The sequence below is a fragment of the Rhinolophus hipposideros genome (assembly GCF_964194185.1).
Source record: "Rhinolophus hipposideros genome assembly, chromosome: 5".
NCBI lineage: Eukaryota > Metazoa > Chordata > Mammalia > Chiroptera > Rhinolophidae > Rhinolophus > Rhinolophus hipposideros.
This window is the reverse complement of record NC_138051.1, coordinates 80,877,812-80,894,099: the sequence shown is the minus strand read 5'-3', so window position 1 is coordinate 80,894,099 and position 16,288 is coordinate 80,877,812. Positions and strand designations below refer to the sequence as shown.

General features: G+C 39.5%; 2 protein-coding genes across 2 annotated transcripts in view; one reads left to right on the top strand and one right to left on the bottom strand.

Moving 5' to 3' along the window:
- Positions 1-5,199, top strand: part of NOXRED1 (NADP dependent oxidoreductase domain containing 1) — a 19,007-nt gene extending 13,808 nt beyond the window's left edge. The window contains exon 6 of the mRNA XM_081049798.1: positions 3,663-5,199. Within this exon, the coding sequence (XP_080905924.1) occupies positions 3,663-3,840 (178 nt within the window). The 3' untranslated portion in view covers positions 3,841-5,199. The remainder of the gene's footprint in view (positions 1-3,662) is intronic.
- Positions 5,191-16,288, bottom strand: SAMD15 (sterile alpha motif domain containing 15). Its single transcript, XM_081049783.1, has 3 exons — positions 13,855-16,288; positions 12,885-12,983; positions 5,191-6,292 (listed from the first exon to the last, which is right to left on the bottom strand). Exons 1-3 carry the CDS (start codon positions 16,213-16,215, stop codon positions 6,056-6,058), a joined length of 2,697 nt encoding a protein of 898 aa, XP_080905909.1. The 5' UTR covers positions 16,216-16,288; the 3' UTR covers positions 5,191-6,055.

Genomic DNA, 16,288 nt, shown 5'->3' with positions numbered 1-16,288 from the left:
TTTACTTAGGGTTATGTCCTCTTGTCAGATCGATCCCTTTATTATTATATAGTGCCTATCTTTGTCTTTTAATATGTTCTTCATTTTAAAGTCTATTTTGTCAGATATAAGTATTGCAACTCCAGCTTTTTTCTCATTTCCATTTGCATGAAATATCTTACTCCAACCCTTCACTTTCAGCCTGTGTGTGTCTTTTGATCTGAGGTGAGTCTCTTTTATACAGCATATACAAGGGTCTTGCTTTCTTATCCACTCAGCCACTCTATGTCTCTTGATTGGAGCATTTAATCCGTTTACATTTAAAATGATTATTGATAGGTACATAGTTATTACCATATTTGAATTTGTAGTTAGATTGCTTTCATCTTTCTTCTATTTATAGAAGTCCTTTTAGTATTTCTTGCAATGCTGGCTTGGTGGTAATAAATTTCTTTAGCTTATTCTTTTCTGGGAAGCTCTTTATCTCTCCATCAACTTTAAATGATAGCCTTGCTGGATAAAGCAATCTAGGTTATAGGCCTTTGTTTTCCATCACTTTGAGTATCTCCTGCCACTCCATCCTGGCCTTCAATGTTTCTGTAGAAAAATCATTTGATAGTCTTATGGGAGTTCCCTTGTATGTAACCCTGTCTTTCTCTTGATGCTTTTAGGATTCTGTCTTTGTCTTTAATCTTTGCCATTTTAACTATAATGTGTCTTGGTGTGCGCCTGTTTGGGTTTATCCTGGTTGGAACTCTCTGCACTTCCTGGGCTTGTATGTTGGTTTCCTTCATCAGGTTAGGGAAGTTTTCAGACATTATTACTTCAAATATGTTCTCAATCCCTTGCTTCCTCTCTTCACCTTCTGGTATTCCTATGATGCACATGTTGTTGTGCTTGATGTTATCTCAGAGGACTCTTAAACCATCTTCATTGTTTTTTATTCTTTTTTCTTTCTGTTGTTCTGTTTGGGTGATCTCTGCTAACTTGTCTTCTAAGTCGCTGATTTGATCCTCTGCTTCATCTAACCTGCTGGTAATTCCTTCAAGTGAGTTCTTTATTTCGGTAATTGTGTTCTTTAGTTCTAATGGGTTGTTCATTATGATTTCCACATCCTTCTTTATGTCGTCTCTAAGCTCCTTAAACATTCTTATCACCAGTGTTCTGAACTCTATCTCTGATAGGTTGGTTACCTCTGCTTTATTTGGTTCCACTTCTGGAGGTTTCTTCTGTTCTTTTATTTGGGACATGTTTCTTTGTTTCCCCATTCTGGCTGACTCTCTGTTTGCTTCGATGTATTAGGTAGACCCCCTAGAGTTCTTAGTTCTTGCTGGGTTATCTTATGTAGTATGTGTCCTTTATATTTGACTTGCACTACTTCGTTCTTCTCCTCTGCATGTGCTCCAAAGGTGACTCTTGTGTTGTGTATATTGTCCTGTTAAAGAAGATCTTTAATTGCTTTAATTTCACTTGTGAGTAAGTGGGGTTAATTCCTAGGCTGACTAGTTGTGAGACTTGGCTCTGCCCACAGCAGTATATTCTGCTATGTGAGGGTGACCACTTAAATGTGGTTTGGCCTCTATGGGCTCTTGTGCCTGTAGAGAATTCCCTCTGGGTGTGTCACTTGTAGGTCAAACCTGGTTGTAGGTCAAACCTGGTAGTACTCTGGTTTGATCTGGAGTTGGCCTCTGGGTATGTTGAATCTTGTGCCTCTTAAGCTGGGCCCTGGTAGGGCAATTTCAGAACAAAGCAAATCACCAAGTACAACAACAACAACAACAAAGAAAAAATCAAATACCTTCACATGTAAAAACAACCGACAACCCCCACTCAATACAGGCAAAGATATCAAAGATATAAAGACAAAACAAAACAAAACCAAAAGCAGCACCAATCTTGGCTTAAGCCCACCAAGTAATCTCTAGGTTGTCCTCTGCTGTACCCAAGAGTCCTCTGCGTAGTTTGCAGGCAGAGCCGGTCACCTGGTGCCCGGAGTGACGTTGGAACTGCAGATTTAGATGCGTGGGGCTGAGGGGTCTGGATGGTAGTTTTTACAAAGTCAGTGCAGTTTCTGCCCTTGCCTGCACATATGCGCGCACTGAGAGTAGCACCACCAGCCCTGTGTGCAGTTCTCCTGAGTCTTAGGGCACTTCTTCCGTGTGTGTGTGTGTGGGGGGGAGGGGGACAGGCGGGAGATTTCTGAGCTGCTGAAAGCCAGGAACTGCGTCTGCCGCTTACTGCTGATCCCTGGGAGTGCCTCAGCAGATGTAATTGCCCTGTCCTAGGCAGGCCAGAAAGGGTGGGGGCTGTGGGCAGAGGAGTCTCTTCTCTCCTAGCCCAGCAAAAATCACATTTTTCCCAGCCTCTTCCCTAGGTCAGAGCTGCACACCAGTCTTCCCAGAGCCTGAGCACTAAGGCTCCTCTGTAATCTGACACTGCTCCTCAGTTCAGGGGCCAGTTGAAGTCTGTGGAAGGGCGGGGGGAGGGGCCCAAGTATGCAGTTTGTGTCCTTTGTCCGGCCTAGGGCCCAACTGGAGGTCTCACTGAGGTTATTGCCTCAAATGCTGGATATGCTGCCCCTCAGCGGGAGAGATCAGCTGTGGGATGCAGGGAAAGAGCCCACCTCCTGGCTTTTGTGTTCTCTGTTCCGTCCTGGGATCCCCTGCGACTCTGCAGCTGTGGATGCCGGCCGCGTCTCCACAGCCACAGATGCGGGCCATGTCCCCACAGCCCAGAAATGGGCCACGTTTCCACAGCCACAGATGCGGGTCGCGTCTCCACTCCGCTCCCTTCCCTCTTCCCCTGCTCGCCCAATTTGCCTACCTTCAAGTAATCCTTGCACGAGTCTCTTAGCTGTTCTGCGTAATGAGCAGAGAGTCCTTTGATGGATTATAGATGTCCCGTTTGTGATAAGATCCGGAGGAGAACTCAAAAAGTGCACCCTGCTGCCGCCATTCCTATGATGTCGTTCCTCAAATCACTTCTTAATGGCTTTAGGGTTTCAAGTCATAGTGATAAAGACCTTCATCCCAAAATATTCGATATTTTCTTCTAGGATTTTATTTTCACTATGGTTAAATCTTTAATCAATTTAGAATTTTCAATACTTTTCATTTTAGAAAGCCAGTTGGCTTTCTAAACTAACACTACATATAGAGTAGTGAATCCTTTTCCTACAATTTGAAATGTGATTTTAATCATTTGCTAAACTACAAGATATTCATGGACATATTAACTTCTAATTTTTCCCTAGAGAATTGAAGAAGATATCTTCAATTTCTTAAAGAGGGTATCTTTTTTTTCTTAAAGAGGAAATCTGAAAAGAAATGAGATCCTTTCCCTTCCTAACGTCCATGATCCTTTTACGTATTCTCTTTCTAAATTCAAGGAAAATATACTGAAAAGGATGTCAAGGTCATTATTATAACCATTCTCTAATTATGAATTCCTCCCCAAAAGCACTTAGAGAAATGTACGTAAATGCGAAAACTCATCCTAAGTACAATTAAATCCACGTATTGAATAGTTTCAGCTGAATTTTTAATTTAACTATGAATTTTAATTAGTTTGATATAGAAAAGGAAGAACCTTGTTTCCAAGTAGAGGAAAACTTAAAGGAAATGTCAAATCGGATGTATTGGACAAAAAAGTAACAGTATATATATGTATCTTTTTCACCCCAGGCCTTTCCCCTGGTTTGAGCTGACTGCTGTGCAACTCAGGGAAACTCCCGTTAGCCGGCATCTCTTAACCAACACTGCTCTCCGGGACCACCTTATGCACCTATACTGTGATTCATTTGGCATCTCCCTAACCAAAGAACAACAGCCAGTGGTTTCCACGGGCTCTCCATCGCAATGAGAGGAGACCTCAGGAATCAGGATATTTTCCCCCCTACAATGGTTGTACCCTGATTATCACAATGGATGGTGGGAGTCATGTGACTGTACGGTGTTTGCCACGGGTTCGGCACTAGGGGCTTAAAAGATTGTACTGATGGCTCTTTAAAATGTAGAATAACGCAAGAAGTCCTTGACATTGGTATATTTGTGTGTATCTGGCTTTTGGAAGCAACCGAATGAAACTACATAACCTGACATACTTAAGCAAGCTGCTTAATACCAATTCTTTCTCTTCTAAAAGCTAAATTCAGGAAATTATAATGTCACCATTAGACAGTGCATACTGTAGCTTCTTTTCCTATAGCAGTATGTAGCTGACAAATGATACAGCTTGATTTTCCTACCATTTTAGATAAAATGGGTGGTAAACAATTTAATTATGACTTATTTCAGATCATATATATATATACATATACATGTATATATGTATATATATGTGCATATATATGTATATATGTGTGTGTATATATATATAAAACTGTTCTGGTATGATCTTATTTAAAGCTCTTTCCATTTAAAGCATTCTTAAACCATAAAAACATTTTTAAAAATAGCTGGCATACTAAATGGCTAAAAATAATTTTGTAAAATATAGATCTTATTCCTATAGTGCAAATGTATTTTCTTTATGTGTTGCAAGTACTTTATGTCACTTATATAGAGCAGAAAACAACAGCAGTGACCATTATGTTGAGGCAGGGTGACACTGACTACGCCCTGTCATTGAACAGAACCACTTTGTGCTAAATGCTAGGGTGTTTTTGAACAAAACCATTTGCTATCTAAGTAAACCACCATAGTCTTAGGTTATTCATTTACATTTTTCTTTTTTGTATTATTGTGAGCCAGGCACACTCAATGGTATTAAATGGTTTGAGGTAAAATTTTGTTAGTCCAATTTGGGCAAAAATTAGGTTCATCATCAAATATTAACATTCGGTAGGAATGCTAATTTGAGGCACTGTTCCTTCTCTCAGTAGAAAACAAAATGTATCCCTTTGACCATTCAGGTATGGTCTCTGCATAGTGTATATCATTTCCCTTCTGGATTATACCTTATAGTGGTTTTTAGGATTAAGAAGTGAGAGTAGGAAGAAAAAGAGCAGTTAAATCTGTGAAACGAGAGAGGAACTAGAATTATTCAAGCAACAAGAAGTATTTTGTAATTTCTTTTGAGCAGTCAAGTCGTGGGTAGACTCTGGCCCAAATTTCATTTTATAAAGGTCTGGAAGGTACCACATAAAAGAGCCTTGTAAACAAACCCCAGCCATTCTCCATAGTCAATGGTACTTCCATAAGCCATGCTGTTTGTAAGGATAAATACAAATCTAAAAAATTATTTAAAAAAATTATTCCCTGATGCCAAAAGGGAAAAGAACTTCCCCCTTCCTTTTTCTCCAAACATTTTATTTAGAAAACTTGTACTTTAAGTCATTTTTCTCTGTTTTTGAGATGGATGTAAACTTTGAAAAAGCTGAATAAGCTTCCTACCAGGTTTATACCCCAGGACTGTCTTTTGGGGGGACCTTGGAGCCATTTCTGAATTGTCAGCATCCAGGAGGATGGTACCTTGTGTTCCTGAATCTGTGGAAGTTTAATGTTTAAGTGCCTGGATCCAAGTAGTAACTTCCTGTTTGTCATAGAGGTATGAAAAGTTTTATTTTTCCTTTGGTACAGACAGTCAGCATGTATAAGTAATAGATTGAATGTGCCTGACTATGTAAAAGGGTGAGATTTCCTTGTCTTTCCAATCTCTTTAGTGGCTTGCCTGTGATGTGCGTCACAGACTGATTTAATACTGATTCAATAATAAAACTCCTCCTTTTTCTGCATTTGTGGAGAGGATTATCTGGGTTGGCAGGAGATTTTACTTTTAATTCTATTTTTCCAACACGTTCCTACTACCAGCTGCAGTTCTAGAATTTTTCAGGAATTCTTACAATTACCCAGAACGAGACATATCACCGTCTTTGTTTTAACAAGAGGCTAAATTGAAACACAAAGGAAAGGTGCTGTGAGTCGGCGATAGAACTAGGAATAGAGCTAGCAGTTCTAATTCTGATCCTTAATGAAGGGGAGAAAAACAACAACAAAACAACAACAACCCAAAAGACCATATTTCTTCTCCCAAGAAATTTAGTTCGATGTTTCAAGCTAATTGTAATGACTTTTCCCTATGGCTCAGTGTTATATAATTCCTCATTCTCTTCAGGGGCAGTAATTTGTGGGTCATAATCCTGTAATCCTGCCACTCGCACAAATTCAGATAAGGTCAAGGAATCAGATTTTACCCCAGTATGACCTTTTTGCTCTAAAAATAAGCCGATATTGTCCCTATAGGGAAGGCTGATGGTGCGTCTAAATAATGGCTCTTCAATTCCCAGTAGCTCCCGCGTGTGCCGAGAAATGACCTGAAATACAATGACAATTTTTAATGGGTCTAACCTGAAAATATATCTAAATCAAAGCAGTTATACTTAGTTACACAGGCCTCTTGAATGCTAACCCCTTAAGTCATTTCTATGGGAAAATAAAATAATGAAATAACACTTTGAAAGGTTTACTAACCTGGCCTTATCATAACAGAGTTCTTAAGAGAAACATCACGTGATTTATCTTTTTAAAAGTTCCATTTAAAGATGTTTCTAGGCTCTTGCATCAGATGGCCACGGATGGGTTCATTTCTTCCATTTGGCCGAGCAATCAGACCAATCATATGAGCAGATAATGTATTCAGATTAGGAGCCATGACTGTCTCTGGGAAGGTTAATAACTAACTTGTCTATAAGGAGCTCAGTTAATCTGCAACTAAGGAAAAAAATCATTACTCAAATAGTTATTCAGTTTGACTAAAAATAAATGTCAAACAACAAAAAGTAGACATTAAAGTCCCAGCTGTTTCATTATGAGTACCTATACTTGTATATTCTTTTAAAACAGGTTTTGCCACAATTTTCAGTGTCTCTCAAACATAATTTGTGGTCATTGAGCACCATGCCACTTGGTATTCTAGATTAAACTGTCATAGCATTTTCAAATTCTAGTTTCAATCGTAGGCCTGTTATTAACACTGCTATTTCAATTCATAGTCTGCATCTGGATGAGAATGTAATCCATGAAATTGCTGCTAGAATACATCAAAGGAATATGTGGAATGGATTATTATTATTATTTTTAAAGGTTAAAACTACCGGTCATAGTTACAAGGCTATAATATTCATACCACAGACAATTCTAAACCTGATGAAAAACTTCCCATTAGCAATGCATTTGAGATAGGCAAGATACCTTTCTTCTCAAATCTTACCTGAGTTCGTCTTGTTTAGACTCTAGAGATGGTTTGTGGGTAAGACATGGGTCTACATGTTGTCTTGCATTCCCAATGGAAAGACTATTTGAGGTCTTGTAGCAACTGAGGTTTCTAAGAGTTGAGATCCAAATGACTGCAGGAGGCTCTTAAGAATTCTCATTTGTAACTGATGTTGCTTACACTGAGCACCTTATTTGGTCAGCACCTCACCCTGACTCTCCTTTTGCAAGGCCCCTCCCAGAAGGGGTTATTGCACAGATTCACTGAGGTTTGCAGATGTTGCCTCCAGCAAAGACCTTGTAGTTACAGACACATTAACCTAAAAAGCTACATGCCCACTCTAGGCCAACGGAGTCCAGTACTGTTTAATATTCTAATTCAGAAATTAAAGGTGTTACAAAGTTTTTGATTACATGGAGTCAGGAAGGATAATCTAACCATCCCTCCTCTAATTCAGGATCCTTAAAGTATGTCTGTGGTTCACTGATGGACAATGAGGGTCCTCCGATGGGCTATAAATTAATCTAAAACTGTGAATTCTTTCATTCGTGCTGATGAATAAGAAGCAATAGACTTTATTTTTGCTAAAGACTTAGAGCAATTTACTAGTAACTTACTTGAGTTAGTAAGGATTATTAAAATTAGGTATTCTTGAAGATTCGTGTTAGAATTTTCTAAGAATTCTTAATTCTACATTCTAGGATGGTGGCTCATATTCAATGCACCTACTTAACATCGTCTCAACCAGGTATTTGTAACATCTGTAGTCTTCAAGAAGATTCTATTATTACTATATCATTACTGTGTCTTGTGTTGGTCATGATTTTCAAAGTCAGCTATTCTTGCTTTTGTTTGTAAACTGCTGATGGTTTTGCTTCATCATTGTCAATTTATTACACACTGTTCAGTTACCTTATAGTGAGTAACTTGGCACATTTGCTTAATTGGGACCTATTATTTACTTTAATTAAACCTAAAGACATAATTGTTGTGGTTCAAATATGAATCATCTGTATTGTACCCCCATTATTAAAACAGATGTGTAGTTTGCTTAAAATCTGCTTGTTGATTCATATAACAATGTGGATTCATTTAAAATGTATTTTGCTGAGGGAAAAAAGGGACTCAAAGGCTATATATTATTTGATTCCATTTATGTGACATTCTGGAAAAGGCAAAACTATAGGGACGAAACACAAATTAGTGGTTGCCAGGAACTGGGTTAGAGGGAAGGGCTGACTATAGAGGGGACATAGGGGAAATATTAGGGTGATAGAATTATTCTGTCTGGTTCTGTGGTGGTGGATACATGACCCCGTGCATTTGTCAAAATCCACAGAACTGCACATGACAATGAGTGACTTTACTGCACGCACATTTTTAAAAAGCCAGGATTTTCTGGGAACCGATGATGGACGATAGGCTGGGGACAAATGAATCTAACTATATTACAAAGTAACACAAAAAAACAAAACCAAAAAACCTACCAAGCAGAAAAAAGTAAGACATAATTAATATAAGACCTAGTATTATATATTGTATTATATTGTATTGTATTATATTATATTATATTATATTATATTATATCATACCAGGTCTTATATTATAGTAAAATAAGACTGGGTCTTATATTAATTTTTGCCCCAAAAGACGCATTAGAGCTGATGGTCTGTCTAGGTCTTATTGTCAGGGAAACACTGTAGTAATAACTGCTGCAGGCAAGACCCACTGATGAATGCTACAATTAGTGGGCAAACGTTATGGAGAAACAGATCTGTATAGCCTCACACTATCTGCTCCAGTATACTTATTACTGTGATAATTTTACTCTATATTCATAAAATCTTTGGTACCCCTGCCTCCAGGAGGTGGAGCTTACTTCCCTTCTCTTTGAGAGTGGACTGGACTTGGTAACTCGCTTCTAATGAATACTATGAAAAGGGAAGCACAGTAATTTTATGGTGAAGTCACCTGGCAGACAGCACCTTAACCGAGTAATCAAGGTTAATGCCTCCAGAAATAATTCGTGTTGATATCATGGACTCCCTGATATGATGAAATGAGAAGGGCTTATCACCTCTCTGATAGTCTCTCCCCAAACGCATAACCTCTTGGGAAATCTGAGACAAACTAAAACTGAGGGAAATCTACAAAATACCTGACCACTACTTTTCAAAGTGTCAAGGTCACAAAAGACAGAAAGATGAAGAAGCTGTCACATGTTGAAAGAGACCAAGGAAACATGACAGTTAAATGCAAGGTGGTATCCCTGAAGGGTTCCTGGAACAATAAAAGGACATCAGTGGAAAAACTGCAGAAATCTGAATTAAGTCTGTAGTTGTTTAATAGTGTTGTACCGATGTTCAGGTCTTAGTTTTGACAAATGGACCATAATGTTAACATAAGACGTTAACATGAGGGGAAGCTGGTGAAGAATGTACAGGAACTCTCTTTGCAACTCTTCTGTAAAACTAAAATTCCTTAAAAATTAAAAGTTAAAGTACTTTTGTCTAGTGACAACTGCTGACATGTTATGAATTTGTGCTCTTTAAATAGTTTGCAACAAGGCAAAGGTAGTAAAATTGCTGCAATATTATATACTTGGTAATATGAAATCATGCATACAAAAGAAATAAGCAATTAATCACAAAGTTCTTTTTTTCACTTAGAGAGAATAGAAAGTATAGTTAAAAGTATTTTGAGAATTATATTCTAAGAGAAAAAACTGAAGCTGGTGTAATGCTGTCTTGTCTAGCTTGCCTAGAATAAAAAAGATTGACTTTCTCACCCCTTTTTACCAGGTAATAATACATCACTACAAAGGGGAAAAACAGGATAGTGATTTCAAGAGCTCCCCTGGCCAGTCAAAAAGAAGAATTATGTTTCCTTCCTCCCGCACTCCTCACCAGTCTCATCTATACATTTAGCTCTTCTTTGTTATCTCAGTATGTTGTAGGAAGGGCAAAGGGAAAGGTGACTTATTTCTGCAGGTGAGTAATTGCAAAATTAAGGAAGTAAAATGAAGTAGAAGAGAACAGCAACTGACCATAAATTAACTGCGTGTAAATGGGCTGCACACTTTCAAACGTCGTTCAATTTCTTAGCAGCACGTCCAGAATTCTGTACTTTCGAGCAACCTCCTCTTCACCACTCCTTCCCCTCTCCCAAGACCCATGAGTGATGATTTGGAAGAGGTAGCATGAAAAAGATAACTGCACTGCTTGTTACTGGATGAAGTGTAGATGTACTAGGTGCTATAATTACAACAGTGGGATTGAAAATACTTAGGATATCAGGACGGAAGGTAACTGTGGCGTACTTCATGTACGATCTCTAAAAAGTTACCTGTATCACAGTGTATAATTAGCTTTTTTATGTGGATCTAAGTGTCAAGCAAAACTTATCTAACATACCTTTGAATGTCTTGATCTTTACGTTACTCTAGTGACCTCAAGAAGAGGCCACATTTGTCTGGTGACATTGATAATAAGTATTCTGAAGTTTGCTTATTCAAACTTCTTGGGATATAAGGGTAGACCACTGGGTTCATCATTTACTCTTGAGGATTTCAGAAGATTTTAAAGACTTCTTGTTTCTTGCAAGACCAGAAAAGGCATAATTAGAATTTTTTATTATTGCATGTCAATACTGTGCTTTGGGAATTAGAATGTCAAGAAAGCAAAATGAATTGGCAGGTTCTTAAAAATGCTTTCCGATGATAAAAAGCTGTAACATTTAAAAATACTTAAATTTTTCAGGAATTTGGATTACATGCTACTATTTTGCTAATTCTGTTCCTTATTTTTATTTAGAAAATTCAGTACACTATGGGCATGAGTAGAAATAAGAGCTCATAGACATAGTTGTATCAACTTTTCACATAAAAAGAGGAAGATATGGATCGGGTAGTACTTGGTAGCTACATGAGGGCATGTTTGGAAATACCAATTTAGAATAAGTGGTCCTTTTCTACATTATGTATATGGTTACAACATTGTTCTTTTAGAGAGGCAATATCGGATAGTGGTTTAAATCGAGCATGGATTGGGAAGTCACACAGAATGGATTTGAATCCTGGCTCTTAAACTTACTATCTGGATAATTTTGTGTAAGTTGCTTCACCTTTCTGGGCTCCAGTTCTCTCTTCTATAAAATGGGGATTAAGGGAAATAATATATGTATGGTGCTCCATACATAGTAAGCATTCAGAGAGCATAGCTATTAGTAGAGTTCAAGAGATTGAATGTTCACTTAGAACTATGTGTTCGATAATTTAAAGGATTTCTTTATGTGTTGTTGTCAGGAAAAGGGCTTCGGTATTAACATGTATAATTTTCTTATTTTCTAAATCATCTGACTTATGGAATGACATGGTTCTAAGGCCTGATCAAGAGTCACGTAGAGAACAAATTCCAGGGTTTACTTTAGACGTAATGAATCAAAATCTTTGGAGTGTGGAGACTAGGAATTTTTCCCCCCCTTCTTCCACCTCCTTCCCACCCCCCCCTCCAGTTTAAGCCATTGTTTCTCAATCTAGTTGTGTAGGACACAGCTCCCTGGCCCATGTGAGAATCAAACCTATAACCTCGACGTTAGGAGCACGGCACTCCAACCACCTGAGCCACCGGGCCGGCCCTTAGGAATCCTTTTTTAAAAATCTCGTCTGATTCCGAAGACCATCCAAGTTGGAAAACCACTGAGGCAGAACCACTTACGAGCAAGAGTGTATCGAATGAAACCACTGGTATGTTGGGTGGGGATATTACAGGAAAGGTTATAAATCAGATTAGGTATGTGAAACTTTGTAAACTATTAAACACTGTAAATGGAGGGTACTGTTATGTAAAGAAGCATGATCATGGACTGTTGGTGCTGGAGAGATCTTGTGAAATTGAGGCCAGAGAGGTTAATGTAATGTGTTTTCAAGTTAGGTAGCAAAACAGGCAAAACACATGTTGTGTTTTGTAAGTGCCAAATGGGTGTTAGGGACATTAAATGTACGAGAGCTTGGGAGGAGAGGTTACTGTGGCCTGGGAAGGTCAGGAAAAACTTTATGGGGAGATGAGAATTGAGCTGGGTCCTAAGGATGATTAAGATTCATATTAGTCATACAGGAGAAAGGGGAACTGAGCAAGGTTGCAGAAGAGAGGAATGCAAAAGACAGATTTGGGAGGGTGTGAGTTAGACCTGTGAGGCTGGAGCAGAAGGTTCATGCAGGAGTTTGGTAGGCAGAGAATAGTGGATGGAGAAAACTTGGGGAGGGCCTTGTATCCCAAGCTAAGGAGTTGAGACCACCTTGTAAGCAGAGATGATCCAAAGGAGGTTTCTGAGTAGTATATAAATGGTTGGAAAGTAAGAATTTAAAAGCAGTACCCTTGAACCCAAAGGGCCTACCTACATACAGAGGCTAAAAGCAGAAGTCTACCTGAATGTTTTAGGTATAAGGTAATAAAGGTCTGAACAAGTGGGAATGGAGAAAACCAGATGCTAGAGGAGGAGCTAACAGTTCTTGGGATTTTTGTGAGGATCAAAGGAGAGTGAGGAAGGAACCACTGTGAGCCTGGGGGACTGGGAATATAATAACACTACTGACAGAAATAGGGGGTTGGGGGCTGGGGGCAGGGGAAGGACGTTGGTTTGAAGATAGATGGTAGCATTGTTACAGCGCACAATGGGGAAACTACACAACTCACCTTCATGTCTTCAAAATCTGTTATCCCCATCTGAGGGAGGTTTGAGCAGTTTACATGGATGAGTTTACGGCCACTGATGAAGTTTGTGGTAAAACACTCCTGTCAGTACAATAACAACAGCACTCAAAAGATGTACGGCAAATGGAAGGAAGAAAAGGAGGAAGGAAAGAGAAAGGAGGAAGGAAGAAGCAAAGAGAGAGGGAGAAAGAAGGAAGAAAGAGGTTGGAAGGGATGAGGGAATAAATTACGTTTGTCTTTAGTTCTATACTGAGCAAAATTTTAAATTTAAATTTGGTCATAATCCTAATAATCCCACATATTGTCCATCTAAGCTCTTGATAAAATTTCAGACTGCCCCTTAACTTGTTGTTGGCATGATACAACCAATGCTTCTTTCATGCCTCACTTTTTAAGATGGGATGCAAATCTTGTGTTGTTTTTTGGTAGGCTAAGAACATAGTCAGTATTAATAAATAAGAGGATTCACCCTATCTTTTTAATAAAACTATTTTTAATTAACTGGCTATTTAAGTTAGTACTGTTAGGTGCTCATGGTACAAATGAAACACTTGGGAAACCTAAGATTAATAGAACAAGTTCCAGTTAAGGGAGCTTGACAAGCTACCAAAAACGTACCAAAAAGTCTATCTTGGACAAAATCTATTTAAAAAAAAAACATTTTCTATGAAAAGAGGCCTATATAAATATCTGAGTATTCAAGGATTACAGGGAAGTATAATTACTGTGATGAATAGGAAAAACAAATGTGACTCTCCCTCCGTCTTCCAAAATACAAATATATATAGACATCAGTGGACAGGCCAGAATCGAAATCCAAGTTACTTCTACCATAGTCCAGGACTTTTCTATACTCCTTCTAGTAAGAAAGAGGCAAGAACTCAGGTAAGGGTAGAGGAATAGAAGGTAAAAGGATGAGAATGTGATTTCAAAAAATGTTATTTTTGTATACCTTGTATTGAGGGAAGCCTAGCTCGCTAATCCACTCTGCAACTTTCTCTGGGCTCCACTTAAGATACTCGAATTGTAGCTCAATCCTTTCTTCTGGCTGGGTTTCTTTATCTTCATCTACTGGTTTCTCCAACGCTAGGGAGAAATCTACAACTTTCTTTTTACTTAAGGACTCTTTTAAATCCCTCTGAGACTCGGAGGGATATAAGTCATTACTGGTATCAGTAAGATCGTACAATTTGGGGGGTTCTTCTGAAAATTCATAAGCTGTATTTACTGAGTCTACCTCTTCTACTGGGAGAGACCCTAACATAGAGTGTTTTGTAAACTTTTCTTTTACTAACAACTTTCTTGTTTGATAGTCAGAATGCTCTAGCTCGTCCTTGTCTACAAAATGCTTAGATTTGATTGGTTCTGGCCTCTCTTCGTTGGCAAATTCTTTATGTGTCTCTCTTACAAGTAGTGGTTGGGCTTTATCTGGTAATTCTAGATCTTTCTCCTTAGTTGGCTCTGTTTGTGTCTTCTCTTGAACCTCTGTTTTGGTCGTCTGTGGTGGCACTTGACCTGTTTCCTTAGTTGATTTACGTTGTATCTTTAGTTCTTTCTTTGGAAACTCTGGTGTACTCTGTTCTGGAGGTTCTAGACCTTTCTCCTCAGTTGACTTTCTTCGTATCTCTTCAGTAGACTTACTTGGTTTCTGGTCTGGAAAATCTGGTTTGGACTGCTCAGGTGGCTCTATCCCTTTTTCCTCAGTTGATTTTCTTCCTATCTCCTCTGGAACCTCTGGTTTTGTCTCTTCTGGAGGCTCTAGACCTGCTTCCTCTGTAGACTTTCTTGCTTTCTCTTTAGGAAATTCTGGTTCAGTCTGCTCAGATGGCTCTGTCTCTTCCTCTTCTGTTGATTTTCTTCCTATCTCCTCTGGAACCTCTGGTTTTGTCTCTTCTGGAGGCTCTAGACCTGCTTCCTCTGTAGACTTTCTTGCTTTCTCTTTAGGAAATTCTGGTTCAGTCTGCTCAGATGGCTCTGTCTCTTCCTCTTCTGTTGATTTTCTTCCTATCTCCTCTGGAACCTCTGGTTTTGTCTCTTCTGGAGGCTGTAGACCTGCTTCCTCTGTAGACTTTCTTGCTTTCTCTTTAGGAAATTCTGGTTCAGTCTGCTCAGATGGCTCTGTCTCTTCCTCTTCTGTTGATTTTCTTCCTATCTCCTCTGGAACCTCTGGTTTTGTCTCTTCTGGAGGCTCTAGACCTGCTTCCTCTGTAGACTTTCTTGCTTTCTCTTTAGGAAATTCTGGTTCAGTCTGCTCAGATGGCTCTGTCTCTTCCTCTTCTGTTGATTTTCTTCCTATCTCCTCTGGAACCTCTGGTTTTGTCTCTTCTGGAGGCTGTAGACCTGCTTCCTCTGTAGACTTTCTTGCTTTCTCTTTAGGAAATTCTGGTTCAGTCTGCTCAGATGGCTCTGTCTCTTCCTCTTCTGTTGATTTTCTTCCTATCTCCTCTGGAACCTCTGGTTTGGTCTTTGCTGGAGGCTGTAGGCCTGCCTCTTCAGTAGATTTGCTTGGTTTCTCTTCTATAAACTCCAGTTTGGCCTGTTCAGATGGTTCTGTCCTTTTCTCCTCAGGTGACTTTATTTGTGTCTCCTCTGGAAACTCTGGTGCAGTCGTCTTTGGTGGCTGCAGATCTGCCTCTTCAATTGATTTTCTTGGTGTCCCAATTGGATATTCAGGTTTGGTCTGTTCTGGAGGTTCTAGACTTGTCTCTTCATGTTGCTCTCTAAGTGATTCCTCTGGGATCTCTGGTTTCGTCTCCTCTGGTAACTCTAATCTTATCTCAGTGATTGTGGCTCTTGGAACCTCAGACTCAGTTTCCTTTGGTAGCTCTAGATCTGTGTCCTTAGCTGACTCTATGAGTACATCCTCTTTAACATCTGGTTTGGTCTCCTCTGGTGGCTCGAGTTCTGGTTCCTCCAGCTTTTTATCCACGGTGACCTCTAAATCTTTGAAAAGCTCTCCTCCCATCTCTCTGGATGTCTCCAGCTTTGCCTCTTGGGGAATCCCTGGCTCAGTCTCGCTAGAAAGGTCTTTCTCTGACTCCTCGGGAATCTCTTCTTGGGACCTCCTGCTTGGTTTTAGGTTTGGATGCACATTCTTCGTCCTCTCTGGCGCCCCCTCTTTGAAGTCGTCTTCCTTCGTCTCTGGCTGTGGCTCTTGGTCAATTTCTACGAGAAGCTCCAGGCCTGCCTCTGTCGTGGTGTCTGGTTCGGCATCTTCAGCTGCTTTAAGAGGCCCAAGCAGTTTTTGTGTGTGAAACCCCAGGTCTTCCCCTTCATCTGGACCGGGATCGTCATCTTCTGGGACTCCAGCCATGACGCAGATTAGCCCAAGCGCCCGAGCCTCCTAGCAACACCAACTTCCCATAGCGTCTCTATGGATACCACGA

Excerpts from the sequence above, each read along its gene's own strand:
- SAMD15 (XM_081049783.1), bottom strand. The coding sequence starts at position 16,215 with ATGGCTGGAGTCCCAGAAGATGACGATCCCGGTCCAGATGAAGGGGAA. Across the intron at positions 12,984-13,854 it reads TAGGCTTCCCTCAATACAAG|GAGTGTTTTACCACAAACTT; the intron begins GTATACAAAAAT and ends TTGTACTGACAG. Across the intron at positions 6,293-12,884 it reads CAGATTTTGAAGACATGAAG|GTCATTTCTCGGCACACGCG; the intron begins GTGAGTTGTGTA and ends ATTGTATTTCAG.